Source organism: Mastigoproctus giganteus, chromosome 11 (genome assembly GCF_048544385.1).
Source record: "Mastigoproctus giganteus isolate SK-2022 chromosome 11, ASM4854438v1, whole genome shotgun sequence".
NCBI lineage: Eukaryota > Metazoa > Arthropoda > Arachnida > Uropygi > Thelyphonidae > Mastigoproctus > Mastigoproctus giganteus.
Genome location: NC_143585.1, coordinates 45,143,690 through 45,165,504, shown reverse-complemented (window position 1 = coordinate 45,165,504; position 21,815 = coordinate 45,143,690). Strand labels below are relative to the sequence as shown.

The following is a 21,815-nucleotide window of genomic DNA, read 5'->3' as shown; positions in this document are numbered from 1 at the left end:
TTGGTTATTTTCACTCTCAGTAACTTCTAAACTATGATAGATAGACATAAACAGCAAGCAACAAAATTGTTCAGTAGGAAGCTTAGTTTTTAAATCTATAAATAGTCTTGATGTTGCTCTTATGGTTCCCGAGTAATAGCAATGCTAAGTTGAGAGAGTTGAAAAATTTGAGCATTTTTAAGTTGGTTTTTGCAATATCTTTAAAACTATAAATGTTAGACAAAAACAGTAAACAACACAATTGTTGCCCTTTGAGAGCTCTACAAGGATATATAACTAGATTTCAAATCGGGTTTTTAGTTTGAGAGTTGAACAACTCATTAAAGTAACTACTTCTTTCAGTTACTTTGCATTTGTCGAGCAGTGCGGTTGTGTTTCATTTAGTTAAGCTGTGACGATGTTACATCAACTAAACGTGTTCAAAGATTTTGACAAAATCACAAATCTAATGTTGAAAAGCAAGCACCAGAGTCGGCGGTGGAATGCGAGAGAGAGAGGCGTAAACATGAGCAAGATCAATTAGAGGCAGATGTCTGGCCATCAACATCGAAAAGAACAGTGCAAACATGCAACAATAAAGGTTTCCACAAACCTTTATTGTTGATTGTAAATGAAAATACCGAATAAAATAAAACTGATTTTATTAAGCTTAAATTGCATTTTTTCATTTCACATGACGTTATTCATGGATCCACCTTTGGCTCCATCGAGCCAACGTTGATTTTTTTTTTTTTTTTTGTGATATTTGATTAATTTTATTTTTGACATTCTATGTTTATTCAGCTGCAAAGTCTACCATTTAAAAGTATTTATGTGCATAGTTTTTCCATTTTCGCAAAATTTCCAAATTCTCGGTAAAAAACAATTGTGTATCGCTTACTCTGGGAAAGTTACTCATGAAAAGGTTAATATTGGATTTAGAGGATCTTGTAGGGCTATACAAAATCTCTAAATGCTTTACTTAACTAATTTTTTTTTAAATTTATTACACAAATTAACTTTCATTAATGAGGAATCAGAGTATGCTTAATCCTTGTTATCCTTTTCCCTTCTTTTTAGGTTAAATAGTATTTTTGAAGGAAATTTAACTCTCTATAATGGATATCAATTTGCAAAAATATGTAAGTTTAAATGTATACCAACTTAATTATGCAATGCAAAAAAAAATTTTACTACTTACAAAAACAGTATCTAATTTTTAACGCTAACATCAAAAGATGCTTTAAATGCAGCAAGAGTTCAGTAATCCTTGTCCTTTATAATTAATATTACATTTTTCTCTAGTATTAGGCTGTGAAAGTTTATCTACTCCTTGAAAAGGCATGATAAGTACATGATAGGCACATAATATTTAATTAAAAGTAAATGCAACAAGGCATCATATCTTTAAGAGTATAGTAATCTATATAATTTTGGTGTAAACACACCATAGACAATTACGTTAGTAGTGGGAAGGGCATCATTTTATCTGTATCTCATATTGTGCTCTTCCTTCACGAGTTGCCATATATTGCACTACCTTGAATAAGTAATGCTTCACTAAAAGAGAAGACTGAAGACTATTGTTACTTATTCTCAGTGGGCACCACCACCACCCAGACAGCACCGTTTCAAGGCTTTGTTGGCCTTTCATCAGTGGGTGGGTGAGTGGGTGGGTACCCTGGTATTGCAGACATGACAGTCCAGTCGTGAAGATAATCCCACAATATGAGACATGCCAGAAGGTGTACGTGATAATATTTAAGTAAAATTAAATGCAACAAGGCATCATATCTTTAAGAGTATAATAATCTATATAATATTATAATTAATATTAAACACACCATAGATCACTGAGAATAAGTAACAATAGTCTTCTCTTTTAGTGAAGCGTTACTTATTCGAGGTAGTGCAATACATGGCAACTCGTTGTGAAGGAAGAGCACAATATGAGATACAGATAAAATGATGCCCTTCACACTACTAACGTAGTTTTTTTTATTTAAGAGTTGTCTATGGTGTGTTTACACCAGTATTATATAGATTAACACATAATGTACATTAACAAATTTAGTTAATGTGTTTTTGAAGAAATCAAGATAATACCTTTTGAACTGGTGTGCTACTTCAGCATTTTAGTTATATGGTCTTATTTTACAACTTTCATTGACTGATTGTTAGCTGTTGTTAAAATAAGGAATTTTTCTCTTATGTAATAAATATTGCATTCTTCTAAAGCATGATGTTCAAGTCAGCTCTAAATCCTTTAGACTTTATTTTGAAAATTTAAACAATAGTTTAAATTTTCAAAATAACTTATACAGTATGAAAATGAATATGCTTATTTATAATGTTACTTTGTAATAAATGCAAGTATTAATTCTGTTTCTTGTTTAGGAGCTTGGACAGTCCAAGCAACTCTTTAGAAATGGTCCACAGGACCCCATCAGGCACACCAGCAGATTCTGTGCCTGCTGGTTCTACACCTGCAGCTGGACTTCCATCCACTCACATCACCCCGTCCACAGTTCATCAGTTTGATGACTCAGACCTGGAAGCAGAAACAGATCCACCCAACTGGCAGGAGAATGTTGATTGGGAAGCGATAAGAATGATGAAACCAAAAGAGAAAAAACGGCAAGATGTGATCAATGGTTAGTTATAATTCTTTGTATAGTTCATTTAAGTATATATATAGTAGACCCTAGTTATTCACAAGTTTTTATCCCTTAGCTAGGAAACATGTACTAATTCCATATTTGTGACCTCTCAACCTCTAGTATTCACAGTCTGTGTGAATGATTCAGTGCAGTCTGGCATCCTTGTTGATGCCTTCCTTTGAATAAGGTAAAGATGAATAATGGATAAGAGGAGAAAGTAAAAATTGCCCAGGATCAGTTTATCTATAGCACAGACAACATTAACAAGTTGGTACAGATCAGCCATGCAAAACAGGATATGACCAGGTATACCAAAACAGTGATCAGCTGGTGTTTGTGCGTGCTTAATTGGATGACAAAAATGTAGCCACCAGTTTATTATGAAACGTTTTTGGCTTTAGTGTTGTATGTCTGCCAGTGTGCGCAATTTCAGTTTTGCTTATACTTATTAAATGTCTAGTTAGCACCCCCCCCCCCCCCAATATGAATATATTGTGTGAAAAGTATTACATGGAATGAAAACTAAAATGTTAATAAAAGCTAGACAAAAAATAAACATGGAGCCATATCTAATTTTTATTCAAAATTGTCTTATGTTCTCTTTGTTTATAGATATTGTATATGCAATTTTATAATAATCCATGGTCATCAATATAAAGTGCAGATTTTTTGTGCTATTATAAAATTAATAATTTAGTGATTGTAAAGTATGAAATTTTCTTTTATGTGTGCAACCTGTTTAATGTTATTTATGTACCTTACATTAAATTTTTTTTTTTTTTATATATTTTTGTTGAATTTTAATGGTTTATTCAACCTCCCATTGCCAAATTTAATAATCAGCACAGTTCACAGTTTGGGAACAACGGTAAATGATTCATGTGATCATTAAAATTGTTTATTTTAATTTTATAAAATTAAATAGCATGTTCTTAGCTGATTTTAATTCCTTTAATGTCCATAAAATCAGCATTATTGTATTATTTTCAGAACTCTTCCACACAGAACGTACTCATGTTAAAAATCTCAAAGTTCTGGAAAGGCTTTTCTATCGACCTATGCTGCAGGAACAGCTCCTTTCTGCTGATCTTTTAAATCTTCTGTTTCCAAATCTAGAGGAAATGTTAGAAATACACGGTGGTTTTAACCAAAAAATGAAGACCAGACGGAAAGAAGAGCCTGTTATTGGAGACATAGGTGAAATGACTCTAGAAATGGTAAATATGTATTATATATTAATTTATTTTAAATATTTTGAGTTAATAAAAGCTGCAAATTTAGTATAGGTGTCTGGAAAACAATTGTGTTAAACAGCTGTAGCTTTAAATGCCTTCTGAAATTCTATGTTATTAAGGTTATTAAATAATCAAAGTGTGGTGCATGCCACTACTCATTATGTAATTCATCTTGAGTAGGGAAGTCAGTTGACTAGATGCCAACTCTTTTTTTGCATGTGAAAATATTTTTAGTGGTATATGCAAAATAAAACCGGCTTTATACGTTTAGAGGATATTGTAGAGTAATGTATGGTAAGGTGTTCTATATTATGTTTTCTTAGCAGAACAGTCTTTGATGAGATCAGGAGCTTGAATAAACTCCCTTCCATGATTTATATTTCACAGGCAAAAAAAAAATGCCCAAGTTGAAATTTATTATATTAAAAAAAAAAAAAAAAAAGTTTTGTCTATTCCTCTTTCACAGTGATGAAAATCACATGATGATAACCTAATTAGTTTTCATTCTATTAAATTATAAAAGATAACAATAATTCCTTTCTAAACATTATATATTATGTGAAGTACTGATAAACCTTGAATTTACTGACTTCAACCAGATATAGGATTTTATGAACAGAGTCTTTGTGAAACATCCTTTCTGGCCAGTGGTTCATAATTTGGTAGAATGAAATTGAATATACTAAGCAGTCAGGAAATAAAATTTAGACACCTTCTGATAGCACCTAGTGCCTCAAGTTTGGAATAACTAAAATAAACAAAAACTGGAATTGGAGAATTTAAATATTTGCTGTGAAACTTTAATCTATTAAGTAAATTAATATTAGTGGTTTCAGTTCTCAAGGGAGTCAGGTAAGAATAGTCTCATTACTAGTTTACAGAGGCTGTAGCTGATATTCTTACTTGATAATCCTTCTAATGTGATATCTTGAAAGAATACAAAATTATATGCTGATACCAAGGGTCATATACCTGTAGATACCAAGGGCTTTGTATCTACAGGTACCAAGTTAGAAGAAGCAATATACAAATAGGATATGCAAGAGCATTCTGCAGTAGAGAGACTTGATAAAATATTTGGAACTTTATTGTTAGTGGAAAATATTTCTGATAGTTCTGAGGCAGCATAACCAAGAAGAAAAATTTATAGTTGATAGTTTCAGTGTCAATGCTTGATATAATTAGGGAATCAGAACTTTGCTTGTACAATTATGCAGTGGGAATGATACTGGCTTTTTTTTTTTTTTTTGGAGAATCACTACCAGAAATTACTCAGACATTAAAAGAATCAAGACTAGAAAGAAGCTGAATTAAGAGATTCCTTCTCTGGGTGCCAATACAGATGGAAGCCATTTTCTCAAGGGCCCCCTCTTCATAGGAACTTAAAGAGGCTTTCTTGAGGTTTCATGGACAATTTCTCATTTACATACATCTAAACATAATTTATTCAGATAGGGCATCACCACCATTTGAGTCATATGGTTAGAGAGGAGAAGAAGAGAATTGAAAAAATGAAATTTTGAAGATCATTATAGAGGAACCAAAAGCCATATTGATACTTGAAGATGCTCATTCTCTTCTTAATATGAGAAAATTGTGCAGGTAGGTATGGGAAAATTAGGTGTGTTGCATTATCTCCTAAAACTTCTCTAATCCAGCCCCTTGATCACAAGACATCATTATTATTGTAATTGGCTTAACAGGAAATCATTTTTAAATGAAGTTACAGTGCCATTAGAAGAGCTGAAGGAGAAGGTCAGAGACACAAAAGGAAAGAGTTTATTGCAAATCATAAATAGCTGATTTTCCAATGTGACTATATAACTGCATAACTGGTGTGTATAGCTTGGGGGGGGGAATTGTGGAATCAAGTTAAACTAAGAACCTCTTGGAAGAACTGGCTTGAAAAAGAGTTGTTGTTTGATAAGGTAGTGGATTTTGACTGATGGTTTTAAGGCTGCAGACTATGTTCTTTGCAGGAAAGAAGAGCACAATGATTCAAGATGCTGATAATGATGATCCATATCAGATTCCAACAGAAAAAATAGAAGAAAAAAAAATTGCTGCTGCTGCTTTAGAGGAAGAAAAGAGTGGTACTGAAAATGAGAACCACCCATGGGGGGGGGGGGGACCTAGATTTTTGCTACTTTGAGTGTTTCTAGATACTGAATAAATTCAGTGATGTAACTTTTGATCATGATATTCATCATTATTAGGATCACTTAAGAAACCCGAAGGAATTTTTTGTATGCTCTCTCTCTCTCTCTCTCTCTCTCTCTCTCTCTCTCTCTCTCTCTCTCTCACACACACACACACACACACACACGCAATGATTCACGGACTAAAAGGTTAAAAGTAGCTGCAGGCAGAGGTGACTGTGATTCTTGCACTACTTCTATTAGAATAAGCAGTGACCCTAGAGCGAGGGGTGCTGGGTGTTTCAGGGACTGATGGCAGTCATCGTGAAACAGGTGGGTATATGGGATGTGTTTGGGTAACTAAGAATATGAATAGGTGCATATATACTAATGCTAGAAGTATAGTAAATAAATTTGATGAATTTGAAGTGTTGGTCAGGACATCAAAGGTGCATATTGTTGGGATAGCAGAGACGTGGTGTCACACAGATATTAGGAATGCAGAATTGGAATTTGGGTAGTACAATGTGTACAGAAAGGATAGGAAGAGAGGTGTTATGCTGTTAATTAAGAAAAACATAAAATCAGAATGCATCCAGTTGATATAGATGAACAGTGCACTGTTGAGTCAGTTTGGTGTGACATAAGCACTGCGAAAGCAAAAATAAGAGTAGGAGTGTGGTATAGGCCTAGTGACTCGAATGAGTACAATGAACAATTGTACGGAAAAATAGTGGGCTAGTAAATCAGAATGTCTTATAATGGGGGATTTTAACTGGAACTTGTGTGTTGATCACTCCCACATAAGTAAGACTTTTGTGGATTTATTGGATGATTGTTTTCTGCAGCAGCATGTCCGAGAGGCAACCAGAGAGAGTAATACTCTTGATCTGGTTATCAGCAGTGATCATTTGTGTATTAAGAATTCACAGATAAAGGAACCACTAGGTGGCAGTGATCACAGTGTACTGATGTGGGATTTAAACTTAAAGATATAATTACCATCAGGGGTAAAGGAAAGAGTTTTTGCTTCTGTAAAAGTGACTACAGTGGTCTCAGACAGTTTTTAAATTCTGTACAGTGGGATCAACTGATGATGTTACCAACAGCAAATTCTAAGTGGGAAGCATTCAAGGAATTAATCTCCACTAAAAGTTTCATACCTATTAAGAAATATTGTTCAAGGTTTGGGCCTAAATGGTTGTCAAATGAACTAATGAGACTCGTGACAGAGAAAGAAGATGCATATAAATTATCAGGCAACGCAGAAGCCTATGGTAGATATAAGCTAGTTGTAATCAAGTCACAAAGGAGGTTAGGCAGGCGAAGGCAGATTACGAGAAATCTTTGGCAAAGGATGCTAAGAAAAACAGCAAGGGTTTCTTTACTTATATAAACTCTAACAGGAAGGGGATGAATCTGATTGGTCCACTTGATATTGATGGTTCGACTGTTGATGATCCTACTCAGATAGCAAACAAACTGAATGAGTATTTTGCATCTACATTCACACATGAGGAGTTATTAAGGTTTGAAAATGACAGAAGGTTATCAAATTGTAGCAGGGTGCTTAATGATTTTGTAATAACTGAGAAAAAAAGTGGAGGCGAAATTGTAAGTTAAACATAAGAACGGCACCTGGGGTGGATTGGATCTATCCAGTTACATTAAACGAGGTGGCAAAGGAAGTAAGCAAACCCTTAGCCATAATCATGAGAGTCCCCACGGATTGGAGATGTGCAAATGTATCCCCAATTCCCAAAGGGTGACACGAGTAATTACAGACCAGTTAGTTTAACTTCTGTTCCAGGTAAAATAGTGGAGTCACAGGTTAAAGATGCATTGCAATATCATCTAAACAAGACTGCAGCAATAATTCAGACACAGCGTGGGTTTGTTAAGGGAAAGTCTTGTCTGACAAATTTGATTGGGTATTATGATGTGGTTACAAAGGAACTGGATGCAAAAAACAATTTTGATATCATATAATTAGATTTCAAGAAAGCTTTTGACACTGTTACGCATGGAAGACTACTGTGCAAATTGGAGGAGAATGGTATTAAGGGTAAGTTGCGACAATGGATAAAAGGATGGTGGAATGTGAGAAGACAGAGGGTGGTAATCTTCGTGGACTAATGTTATTAGTGGAGTCCCACAGCGTTCGGTGTTGGGTTCACTGTTGTTTTGTATATTTATCAATGATATTGATGGAGGTATATCAGGCTTAGTGTCAAAGTTTGCAGATGATACATGGCAGGGTTATTAATGACAGTAATGGCAGGGTGCTACTGCAACGGATCTAGAAAATTTGGGCAACTGAAGTTTAACATTGACAAATGCAAAGTACTGCATATGGGTAGAAGTAATCCCAGAGAAATGTACCAACTGTGTGATACTACACTTAAGGTGGTAGAAAATGAAAAAGACCTGGGAGTAATTGTGCAGTCAGATATGAAGTTTTCTGAGCAATGCAGACAGGCTGCCAGGGCAGATTATGGAGTTTTGTCAATGATATACAGGAATTTTGCTAGCAGGGAAAAGGTGATTATACCTCTGTATAAGGCAATGGTCAGGCCACGCCTTGAGTACTGCTTACAGCTCTGGGAGCTTCATTTTAGGAAAGATGTAGATTTGCTTGAGCATGTACAGAAAAGGGCAACAAGATTGGTGAGGAGAATGAAGGGATCCTCTTACCAAGAGAGTCCTCATTTCTGGAAATTGCAGTGACTGGAGACTAGGCACCTGCAAGGAGATCTGATTGAGGTGTATAAGGCCTTCAATGGGTTGAGCACGCTGAATTCTGATGGGATTCTTCCACTGGTTCAGATTACGAACTTAAGGGGGCATAAATTCAAATTTGCCTTTAGCCAGCGGGTGATTAATTGCTGAACAAACTTCCATATGTCGTTGTGGAAGTTGATAGGTTAAATAAATTTAAGGAGGAACTGGACAAACATTTAGAGGGAATTGTTTTGTAAATTTTTTTTTTTTTTTTTTTTTTTTTTTTTTGGCTGATGCTGCATACACTTATACACTTGCTTTCTTGTATCACATGCCACTACTACTACCACCACCACTACTACTTCTTAAAATTGATACATTCCTTAAGCCTATTGCTCCTTCAAGATCTACATCAGTTGACAGCACAGCCACAAGCAGAACCACACTGTCACTTTCTTTGAGTATTGAAACCCCCATAGCCACCAGAGAACAACCAGTGAAAATGACAGATACTTATATATTTTTTTTTAATTTTAAATTCTCTGGGATGTGTTTATTTTGTGTGAACTCTACCATGTTCCCTATCCCTTAAACATTTAGACTTTCAAAATCTGGCCACCCTCATTCTATATAATGCGAAAATTGAGCTTTAAGTATACTGTCGTTAGGCATGTGCTACTTGGTACTTTTGAATTTGGCAAATACAAAATATTGTGAAGTGTATTATTGTAGGTACCAGCCTTAGGAGGCCGCCTGATGAAAATCAGTGGTCATTCTATTGCTTTGCATTATGTGCAATGACTATTAAGTAGGTTTACTAAAGACACTTTACCACACAAAGTATTTAATTAGTTTATTGGAACAAAAGGACAGTTATTACAGTGGACCCAAACAGTCCCAGTGACTAGATAAATTGGCTACGTTCGCATCTCAACACAGATATCTGAGACGTAGCCAAGATATTTAGTTCACTAAACACTGACTCAAACAGAATAAAACAAAGCTTTAATATAAAATAAAATATAAACTGAGGTTAAAATAAAAGTGCAGTTAAAAGCTCTAAAAAGATTAAAATCACTATACAACAATAGCTTTCGGCGGCCGCAGCTGCTTTCATCAGCTGAAATGGTTATGGGTTATCCAAACAATATATATATACAGTCCATTCCGGTTATCTGGGACACATCGGGACTAGTGCATTTTGGCCCAATTAAGCGGCTGCCCCAATTATCCGAAGTTTCACGTAAATAGTTAAAAATACAATGCATCCCTCCCCCTTTTTACAATTGGTTCACTGTACAATCAAATCACGTTATGATGAACTCAACATAGTAAAGTACCATTCACTATACGATGTGCAGTAAGCGCCGGTCATTGTGATCACGTTTGTGAATTGAATTTTAATTCTATTAAACAGTGATTCTAATTAGCGAAAATAGGAGGAATATTATCCACAGGCTATAAAAGCAAAGATATATTAAGCACAAATTTACCCTTTATTACCTTGCCAATTAAAAAATTAAATGACAAGTGAAAATCGGAAGAATATACGTGATAATCGGAATAATTAATACGTACTGTAATATGTACATACGAACTTGTTGACATTTCTGTTCACTGACATTTGTGATTTGTGGGCAGGGGAAGTTAAAATTTAAAACAGTAAAAAGATAAGCAATCAATAACAAAGAACATGGCACACACAAATTGCAAGTAACATGATACGCGCAAGTGAGAACGGAGTAACGAGTTACAAAGCTTTAAAAATAGGAATGAAGAGAAGATCTGAAAATTAATTTTTTTATATGATTGAAGATTTCATGGAAGTGTAAACACATTTCACCATAATAATCCACAGAATTCCAGCTGTCGGTATTATCGCAAATTCAGTAAGATCAAGTTTACTGTCCGTTTCTGATAGATTTCACTAACAGAAAAGCGCAATAAACAGGAGCTACTAATTGTTTTTATGGTTGTGACCTCCAGAATTTCGACTGAACCATGTGGTACTGTCGGAGACAATCGTAGGGTAATCTCCAGTGCTGCGATCTCCTGCCCCGATTAAACGGCATGCTGTCCCAATTAAGCGAAGTAAACCCTGGCTATTTTCTCGATTGGTTTCTGTTTTTTAAGATTTGCCCCAAATAAACGGGTGGCCCAAATAACCGGAATCCACTGTATATTATATATATATCTACCAGCACTGTTTGGATAACCTGTAATTATTTAAGCTGATGAAGGCAGCTGCTGCTGCCGAAAGCTATTGTTGTATGGTGGTTTTAGTGATTTTAATCTTTTTAGTGCTTTTAACTACACTTTTATTTTATTGTATTTTATTTTAACCTCAGTTTATATTTTATTGTACAGATTTATTTTATATTAAAGAAGTGTGAAAGAAAAGCTGTGTAAGGCTAAAATTATCCATTGATATCCATGTAACATAGCAGAAAGCAAGGTCATTAAAATTACACTTGCTAATTAAAAGACCCAGACCAGGCTACTTTATTAGGAACATGAAGATTTTCACTAGTTTAAGCAATCTGTGTGTAAATATGTAAATTGAAGTTGTGTGACGTGCAGGAAAGTGTTATAAAGCTATGTTATCCCAAATAAATTCACTAGCAAAGGGGGGGGGGACAGGGTCTTCCTGACTTCCAGAAAGGTATGATTGTTTATGCTCATTTAGCAGGTGCTACTACAGAGAGGATGGTTACACTAGTTGTAAATTCAAAGACTAGTGCTATTTGAGTCTTTAACGAATGGAAAAATGCCCAGAAAACATCTGTAAGTAGATGGAAAACTGTAACATGACTGTATGAGGTGCTCAGTGTCTAGAATTGATTATTAAGTGTAATCATTGCTAAGCAAAAACAATTAAGCTCCTTATTTAATACAGGCGCATCACGTGGCACTATACCTACACCATGCAAAGAATGTTATACAGAAGTAGCCACCACTCTTGGATGTGGCTGGACTGCATTTAATGGACACGAGAAGACTGGAATGTAATCTGTAGTCCAGTGGGTCCTGACTTATACTTTTCAGCACTGATGGGAGAGTGCATGAATGAAGGAAACTACACAAGACACCAGAACCATCCGATGGTACAGGTGTAATGGAAATGGCATAATGGCATTCAATTGATTCCACTAGAGGACACCTTGAATACCTGTGCATGTTTACCCCTATAGGCAGTGATACTTTTAAGATGGCAGTGCAACCATCCATGGTACCAAATGTGTGAAGTGGCTTGTGATGCAGAAGGAAGACTTTATACATCTGCCCTGGCCAGCCTGATCTCCATATATCGATCCCATTAAGTATCTGTGGGATGAACTATAAAAGTATGTTTATCAGTACTCTGCCCATTACTGGTCCAATATTCTTATTCTGTCAGAGCAGTGATTTAGATCCAACACCTATTTGTTCATGGTCTTGATAAAATAACTGAGAAGTGTAATAAAAACTGGTTGATTATATAAGAATTCTATTACAGATTGTGCAAATGCATACAATGCATTACTTAGAAAAAAAAGGGGAGGAAGGAAGGGGGGGTGTGCCCATAAGTAAAATGGTAATGGCAGAGGAGATACATTATGGTGCTTATAGTGAAGAAACCTCTCTATAGAATGCATTTTTTAATTATTATTTTAAAAAAAGTATTAATTTACAAGTTCTTCAACAGAAGGGTAAAAAAGCATTTCCAGTCATATTAAACTTAAGTTTTGTTTTGTTTTTTTAATTTCACTATAAGCTATTGGTAACATTGGCAATATCTAAGTGATATTCAAACTGTTCTCATACTTTCTGTAAGGTCTCTCAATCAATCCATGCAAGACTAAAATTTTAAACAGATTTTCATTCACATTAACTAATACTTTACATAGAAGTACCATATTAAGGAATTTGGAATTGCCTACCTTTGATCTTCGCTGGCTTAAAATCACTTAACTATCTTCTTTCTGATTCATCTGTTGCCTCTATTGTTCTCTCACTTCTACAAAATCCTCAGAACATTTTAACTTTTTCTGTGAAACTTAACTTTCTTGATAATGAAATAATTTTCCTTTGGGAATTTAATGTTTATAACTCCAGCTGGTAGAGAAGCTGATGTTTTTGCTGTGCATCAATTTTTCATTTACCTGCTAGAACACCAGGCAGTTCTAATCACACTCCTAATGCATTTGATCTTTAATTCACCAACAGCCTTTCAGAATACATAGTTATTGTTAGTAGTCCTATGATTAAAGAGGCCTGTGCGCTCTGGATTCATTATTATCAAAATTACTGTAACTCAGAGCGAAAACGGATATAAGAATAGATTTTGACAAGTTTAATAATAGGAAATATACATATATTAGATTAGATACATACAAACAAAAAGCTTTCGGTTGTTTTGTCAACCTTCCTCATTAAACTGGCAGTTAAGAATGGAGCACGAGGGCACAAGTCCTTTAGGTATCAGAAATCATAACTTGGTGATGGTCCCTTTTTAGACAAAGCCCCCCCCCCCATGGTGATTCTCACCCTCTTGTTAGTTAGCAATTACAATTACGTAGTGGTCCAGCCTATTGGTCTCTGCCCAAATCTGTTTGCTGCAATTTTTTGGCTTTTATACTTCCACCTACTAACATATACAGGTAGTTCCCACTTAACTAGTTTTCACTTTACGAGTTCCTGGGTTTACAATTTCTTTTTTTCAAGTATGAACAAAATCGAAAATATGAACATTAATTGCAATAAATAAGTGCCGCTAAACATTCGTAAATACGGCATTTCAAACAACTTGTGTTACTACTGTGCATGTGTTTCTTTGTTCAGCACAGATAAGGAGGGAGGTCCAACTCCTAATGAATTTTGGAAAGAATTCCATATTTTAGATGCAACCAAAATAATAAAACGAGCCTGGTACAAAATTACAGAGAAGAATATGAAGGGCATGTGGAATAAACTGTCCTCAGTTTATTGATAATTTTGAAGGATTTCAAGAACCAGCGGAGATCATGCAAAAGGAAACAAGAAGCTGTCGTTAATATTACTAACCAATTTGAAGCTTGAGGTTTATACAACTCATGCCACTGATCTGCTTCAAGCACACAATGGAGAGTTCACAAATGAAGACCTCCTTGAAATAACAAAATGTGAAGATTTAACAGACTAACCGCCTGTTCATTCATTCACTGTCAACAGGCTTGATGAAGCTTTTCAATATAGAAAAAGCTATTGGAATTTTCGAGTCACAAGGTTCAAATTTCAAGCACACTAGTAAAGCTGCTACAGATTTTAAAAAATGCTTATGCACGCTTATCATTAAATTTATAAAGAAAAGAGAAGACCGTCTTGCAAACAAACTACTCTTGAAGCATTCCCAGAGAAGACAACTCCTTGTGCTTCCAACAAATCAACGAGGGTGCATTTAGTCGATGATGATGAAGAATAAACATTCTTTAACATTTGTATGACATAAATAATTCCTTTATTATTATAATTTGCTTGATTTTAAAGGTTATATTTTCATTTCTTTGGATAAATAAATCATTGTTTAAGCATAAACTGTTGTTTTGTTGACCTTTATTTAATATTACTGTGGTTAAATTTCATTGTTGTGAATGTTAACTCCTGTTTTTAACATTACATCTGTGGGATATAAATTCCCATTATATGAGGTTTCGCTTTATGAGCACACGCTAGGAACGAATTAACTCAAAGTCAGGAACTACCCCTACTGACAGTTCTATTCAGTCCTCACCTAGAGATAAGCCTTATTTATTTAATGATTCTTCCTGTTTTTTCTGCACCAAACGTATTCCATTTATTGCCTCCTGTGATCTGAGAAGGAAAGTAGAATTCTGAACAGTTTAATGCCAAGATATCTCCAGGTCCTGGTGAAATTTCTCCACATATTCAAAAAGTAAACCTCATGAAATCCAGCTTTCTGTTACCAAATTTTTGAATTTTTGTCCCCCCGCTTTCAGTTCTTCTCTCTTCTATCAGGTTCCCCTCCCACACACACACACACACACACACACACCCACCCCAAGATGTCTAGTTGCCAAGTTTTTGCACTCCACCCCCTTCTATGCCCTTCTTTTTACCCTTTCTAGCAGCTCTGTTTTTTTTTTTTTTTTAAGTGTGGCCTCCAGACCTGAACACAATAGTCTAATTGAAGTTTCACCATCATCTTTTTACAAAGGGGCAATGGCATCCTTTTTCCTACTTCCAAAGGTCATATATATCATAGACAGGCCTCGATGTGCCTTTCTAGTCACCTCTTTACACTGTGTGGAAAACTTCATGCCTGATGGAATTATAACCCGAGTCTTTTTCATCCTGAACCACATTAATACTATACTATTAATGTATTATGCCTTATGCATTTAGTTATTTTAAATATTGTCATATACACCTTTTGGCATCTCTCATATTGTGTGATCATCTTCACAACTGGGTTGCCATGTCTGCAATACCAGGTACCTGCCCACTCACTGATGATAGGCCAATAGCCTTGAAACATGTCTGGGTGGTGGTACTCACTGAGAATAAGTAACAATAGTCTTCTCTATTAGTGAAGCGTTACTTATTCGAGATAGTGCAATATCATGGCAACTCGTCGTGAAGGCAGAGCACAATATGAGAAATAGCAAATGATGCCTACAACAACAACTTTGTAGTTTCTTAAGAGTTGTCTATGGTGTATCTACACACCGATATTATATCAATATCAGTGAACAGTCAGAGAGAAAACTGATTACCTAACTAAAAAAAAAAAAAAAAAAGAAAAGGCAAAACCAATAAGATGAAAGTAGTTTAGAAAACCTTTATGACATATATGAGATCAAAGGTTTTAGAAATGTCAAAAGCAATTGCTTCAATTTTATTGAACTTTTCCACTGAATCTGTCTAAAAGCGAGTAACACAGAACAAGGAATCTTGGCAACTATAAGCATTATGTTTGAATTCAGTGGTGGGAAAGAGCATGGAATCTGTGGATAAGAATATAATACAGGACCAACAGAAGTATCCTTACTGGATCATAGTGTGGGTTCGCAAAGGGGAAGCCTTGTCTAACCAATCTGGTTAATTATTATGAATAAGTCATAAAACAGTTGGACACAAGAAACAACTCATTATTTTACTTCAGTAAAGCTTTTGATTATTGTTATCCACGAAAAGCTATAACTGGAGAAAATTTCAATTACTGGTAAGATACATTTTTGGAGTTTGATAGAGAGGCTTGACTACTGTTCAGACTATTAGTCATAAATGGATATTCCTCAGGATTGACTGATGTAGCAAGTAGAGTGCCTCAGAAACTGGTATTGGAATTACTTTTACTTTTATTTCTTAATCTTCATTAATGACATTGATGAGGGAGGGCAGTGGAAGTTCTCAAAATCTTCTGTTGATTTAAAGTAGAAAGAATGGTTAATGACCAGAACTGTTACATCCATTTTGCTTCAAAATGACAGATCCATTGCACATATGGTCTGAAAAATGACAATCGAAAGCTTAATGCTTCTAAATGTAAGGTTTTAAATATGACAATATTTAAAATAACTAAATGCACAAGGCATAATACATTAAGAGTTTAATATCTATATAATATCGGTGTGTAGATACACCATAGACAACTCTTAAGAAACTACAAAGTAGTTGTTGTAGGCATCGTTTGCTCTTTCTCATAGTGTGGGTTCGCTATGTGAAGGTGTGCTCTGCCTTCACGACGCATAATACATTAAGAGTTTAATATATAGATATTAAACTCTTAATGTATTATGCCTTGTGCATTTAGTTATTTTAATATTGTCATATACACCTTTTGGCATCTCTCATATTGTGTGATCATCTTCACAACTGGGTCGCCATGTCTGCAATACCAGGGTACCTGCCCACCCACTGATGATAGGCCAATAACCTTGAAACATGTCTTGGTGGTGGTACTCACTGAGAATAAGTAACAATAGTCTTCTCTATTAGTGAAGCATTACTTATTCAAGGTAGTGCAATATCATGGCAACTCGTCGTGAAGGCAGAGCACAATATGAGAAAGAGCAAATGATGCCTACAACAACTTTGTAGTTTCTTAAGAGTTGTCTATGGTGTATCTACACACCGATATTATATAGATATTAAACTCTTAATGTATTATGCCTTGTGCATTTAGTTATTTTAAATACTGATATTGATAAACTGTAACCCTGATACTTCCAGCTTTTCAGCTATTGTTGGTATTCTCCAATTTCAGTTCTTTACACTTGCCCATTACTTCCAGATATATTAATGATGATCTTTTTCCACTGACTGGAAATGCTGTCTGTAATTTAATCAGTGATCAAACACAACATTCCACCATCCAATTTGAGAAACCAATCTCTGCACAAACAGCTTCAACTTCTTGTATATCCACCACTAATTCCTTAAATGCCAATGAGGCAATGAAAATTTAGCTACTTTCATTCCTTCTAAACCTCAGTCCTGTCTTGTTTCACACAAAAAAAAAAAAAGAAGAAAAAAAAAAAAGTACTGCTCATGCTCATCTTGAATAATACTCACATTTCTAGACACAACTGCACAACTTTATTGGCAATAATGTTGACATTTAGCCTCCCTTAGCATAAGTATATCGCAAATATTTGCTTCCTTTGCAGTGAAATAAACTAAAGGGTGTGGATGTGTGTGTGTGTGTGTGTGTGTGTGTGTGTGTATATATATATATATATATATATATACACACACACACATACAGGGTTGTTAAAATTAAAGTATCCCTATGTAGAGGGCTCTGTAGCGAGTTCTAAGGCTTGTACTGAAGAGAAATTTGGACAACAGGTACAATAAAGAATGCGCTCGCCATTTATTGGGGAAAAAAAAAATAGTTACAAAATTTCTCTGTATGGCACGTAACTATCTTAGTTATGATTATACATATAATTTACGTTATTTGCATAATCATAAGTTATTGCCACAGTGCCACTACTCAGCTCTACTGTACTGTATAAAAGCAAAGCAGTCTCTTCAAAATCATACAGTAGATGTTTGCCTGCACTAAAGCAGCAATGCCAACAACGTTGCAGGAAAAGGCGTTATTAGTGAAGCTGTACTATCAGAACAGCAACAATGCAGCTGCGGCTATCAGAGAATTCTGGCATCAGAAGTGCTCAAGGCATGGATCTATGACTGTTTGTGCTGTCCACAAATTGATTGCAAAATTTGAAGTGACAGGACATCTTGGTGTTCAACCAGGTAGAGGTCGAAAATGAGTGGACATCCTCTCGTGTTGAAGATGTGGCTATGGCTGTCGTGGATTTATCGAGTCACTCTCCGTGTGGTAGTGCAGCGTGTCAGCTGTTTCTTATGAAGTGGACATGCTGTATTCCACTGTAAGGCTAATAATGCATCAGGTGTTGCGGTACTATCCTTACAAGATGCACATGCTGCAGCAGCTAAAGCATGGTGATGCAGATATTCATTTCACGTATGCACTTCAGTTTCTGGTGCAAATGACAGTGGATATCACTTGGCCATGGAACATCCTTTGAAGTGAAGAAGCACAATTCTGCTTAAATGGACAAGTGAATACGCACAACTGTCGCATTTGGGCAACAGCAAACCCTCGAGTTATCCAAGTGGTCCTGTTCATATTTTTTTAAACAGGTAACACCGACTGGAGCCCGCACCTGTTCCATCACTTGACAGCGATATTATGAAATGTTGGCAAATTTCGCAATACCAGAGCTGCAACAATGTGGGGTGCCTTCAGGATACCATATTCATGCAAGATGGTACGCCACCCCACATCTACCATTGTGTCCAAAGGTTGCTAAGGCAACACTATACAGGCGAATGGGTCATCAGCCGCTGTTTCCAGACATCTTGGCTACCCCGATCACTGGACCTCACCCCATGCTACTTCTGGTTGTGGGGTTTTTTGAAGAATCAGGTGTATTGGGAAGGATGTCAAACTCTGGCAGATCTGAAGGACAGCATCAGACTTCGTGTGCTGGCTGTTCCAGTTGACAAGTTAAGTTCTGCTGTAGAAAATGCTGTTCTTCGAATGGAAACTGTTGTTAACCAAAATGGAGGACACATTGAACAATTATAGTGCTGTTCAAGTGATTTGTATTGCCACAGCTCCATATAGTGATAAATTTTGTAACTAATTTTATTTTTCCAATAAATGACGAGCCCATTCTTTATTGTACCTGTTGTTTAAATTTCTCTTCAGTACGAGTCTTAAACTCGCTCCAGAGCCCTCTACGTAGGGATACTTTAATTTTAACAACCCTGTGTATATATATATATATATATATATATATATATTCACAGGGTTAATTTTCTTTTAAACAGCTACTGGCTGGGCAAATCCCAAAAATCTGCTCTACCGTGGTATATTGTTCCCAAATATGGAGTGGTGTCTCCAGAGTTCTATCCTCTATTCAGAAGATGGCAGTTAGGTTAATTAATAATCTGTGTCTTACAAACCCTTTCCACTTACTATCACATAGATATTCAGTTTCTGCTACATGCTTTTCCTATAGATATGTCCACGGGTACTATTTTTTTGAAATGGCTCTATAATTCTTTCTCTTCCAAACAAGTCCAAGCACATACCTCCATTAGTCAACATCCTATTTGGAACTGCCTTCCTTTGCATGTATTTCTTGAAAATTCCCTCTAGAAATTGAGATGTAACTTCAAGTATCTTCTGTCTTCTCAACCTTTAACCCATACACAGTACTAAAATACTGTAGACTCTAATACTGTTTGTGTTCCGATCACCATAAAAGAAACAAAACTTTTTTTTAGTTTATAGATAAAAATCTGTGCAAGCCATTTGATGTTAATCTCTTATTTTGAAATTGTAGCTTGATGGTCAGTCAGGGGAAAATTTGAGGATAGCTGCTGCATTATTTTGTGGAAACCAAACCATAGCACTAGAAAGTTTGAAAGCTCGGCAGAGAAAAGACCAAAAGCTTGCCCAGTTCCTAGCTGTGAGTATTTTAGTATTTTCTCTATATAGATTATTGGTAATATGATGATTTCATTAATTTAAAAAAAGAAAGAAAAGAAAAACCAGATTTATAGCTCTATTGTATGTTACAGGGTCACATTTAGCATCTCAGTGTGCACTAAGCATTACTTAAAAAAAAAAATAGTGAAAATTGTCAAATCAAATTCTGTTTCCAAATTCCATTTCAGAATTACAAAAGCACTGCTGAAGTTTATTTTGTTGTTTTTCTTTTTATTTGTTTCTGTTCTGGAAAAGATCAGTTTCTCATAGAAGTTTTACTCCACAGTTATCAGCAAATGTTTATTACAAAATGGCCATCTTTTTCTATAGCTTTACATTATCTGTTTTCCTTGTTAATAAATTTCTCTTAGTTTCTTGGGGCCAATTTTTCAAAAGTTTAGAGATTATGACAAAAATTGTTGTTGCCAGTGATTTTGCAAAAAACTTTAGCAACAACTCTTGTCATTGTCCCTAAAATGTCTTGCCTCCTTGAATAGTGTCACCCAAATTCTCTATATAAGAAGTTTGTGACAGTTTCTTCAACAGGGAAAGTAATGGCCACTTCTGGAATATGAAAGATGTGATTTTAATTGAAATTTTGAACAAACGTAAACCATAAATTCTGAGGTGTCTATCACTCAAGAGCCATTTACTGAAAGGTACATGGATGAGGTCTAGTCTCTCACTAGAACTTCGGACTACAAGGTAACACACTAGTTTGCAAATAAGGGAAGCAGTAGCAAAACTGTTCCAATTTGTATTACATGTTTCTTGACTTTGATCTTTTTTGGTCTATTGCAGGATGCTGTTCATGGTTAAAATTTGAAGATATTGATAAATTTTTTCCTTAAGTGAAAAGGCAACTCAGAGAGCCTGAAGGAAAAGTCCCGATAAGCTATATTAGAATTTATGTCCAGATTGCATAAGGCTGTAATAAAAGAATATAGAAGAAGAAGAAGAACTCTTTATTATATACAGAAAGGACATTGCTGTATACAAAATATATATGGAGTCACTGGTTAAAGATGCATTGCAGGATCATCTAGACAAGACTGCAGCAATAATTCAGACACAGCATGGGTTTGTTAAGGGAAAGTCTTGTCTGACAAATTTGATTGGTTATTATGATGTGGTCACAAAGGAACTGGATGCAAAAAATAATTTTGATATCATATACTTGGATTTCAGGAAAGCTTTTGACACTGTTGCGCATGGAAGACTGCTGTACAAATTGGAGCAGAATGGTATTAAGGGTAAGTTGCTACAATGGATAAAATGATGGTTAAGTGGGAGAAGACAGAGGGTGGTAATCAATGGGTGCTGCTCTTCGTGGACTAATGTTATTAGTGGAGTCCCACAGGGTTCGGTGTTGGGTCCACTGTTGTTTTGTGTATTTATCAATGATATTGATGAAGGTATATCAGGCTTAATGTCGAAGTTTGCAGATGACACAAAGGTTGGCAGGGTTGTTAATGACAGTCATGGCAGTGTGCTACTGCAGCAGGATCTAGATAATTTGGGCAGATGGGCTAAGAAGTGGCAACTGAAGTTTAACCTTGACAAATGCAAAGTACTGCATATGGGTAGAAGTAACCCCAGAGAAACGTACCAACTGTGTGGTACTACACTTAAGGTGGTAGAAAATGAAAAAGACCTGGGGGTAATTGTGCAGTCAGATATGAAGTTTTCTGAGCAATGCAGACAGGCTGCTAGGGCAGGTCATGGGGTTTTGTCAATGATATATAGGAATTTTGCTAGCAGGGAAAAGGAGGTGATTGTCCCTCTGTATAAGGCAATGGTCAGGCCACGCCTTGAGTACTGCGTACAGGTCTGGAGGCCTCATTTTAGGAAGGATGTAGATTTGCTTGAGCGTGTACAGAGAAGAGCAACACGATTGGTGAGGGGAATGAAGGGATCCTCTTACCAAGAGAGGCTTAAGTTCTGCAAATTGCAGTGGCTGGAGACTAGGCACCTGCGCGGTGATCTGATTGAGGTCTATAAGGCCTTGAATGGGTTCAGCACGCTGAATTCTGATGGGATCCTTCCACTTGTTCAGATTACGAACCTACGG

The 21,815-nt window shown here is 35.8% G+C and overlaps 1 protein-coding gene across 1 annotated transcript in view; it reads left to right on the top strand.

Moving 5' to 3' along the window:
- RhoGEF2 (Rho guanine nucleotide exchange factor 2) overlaps nt 1–21,815 on the top strand; it is a 764,869-nt gene that overhangs the window by 602,182 nt on the left and 140,872 nt on the right. The window contains exons 28-30 of the mRNA XM_090384978.1: nt 2,377–2,633; nt 3,630–3,856; nt 19,599–19,724. Of these exons, the coding sequence (XP_090241104.1) occupies nt 2,377–2,633; nt 3,630–3,856; nt 19,599–19,724 (610 nt within the window). The remainder of the gene's footprint in view (nt 1–2,376; nt 2,634–3,629; nt 3,857–19,598; nt 19,725–21,815) is intronic.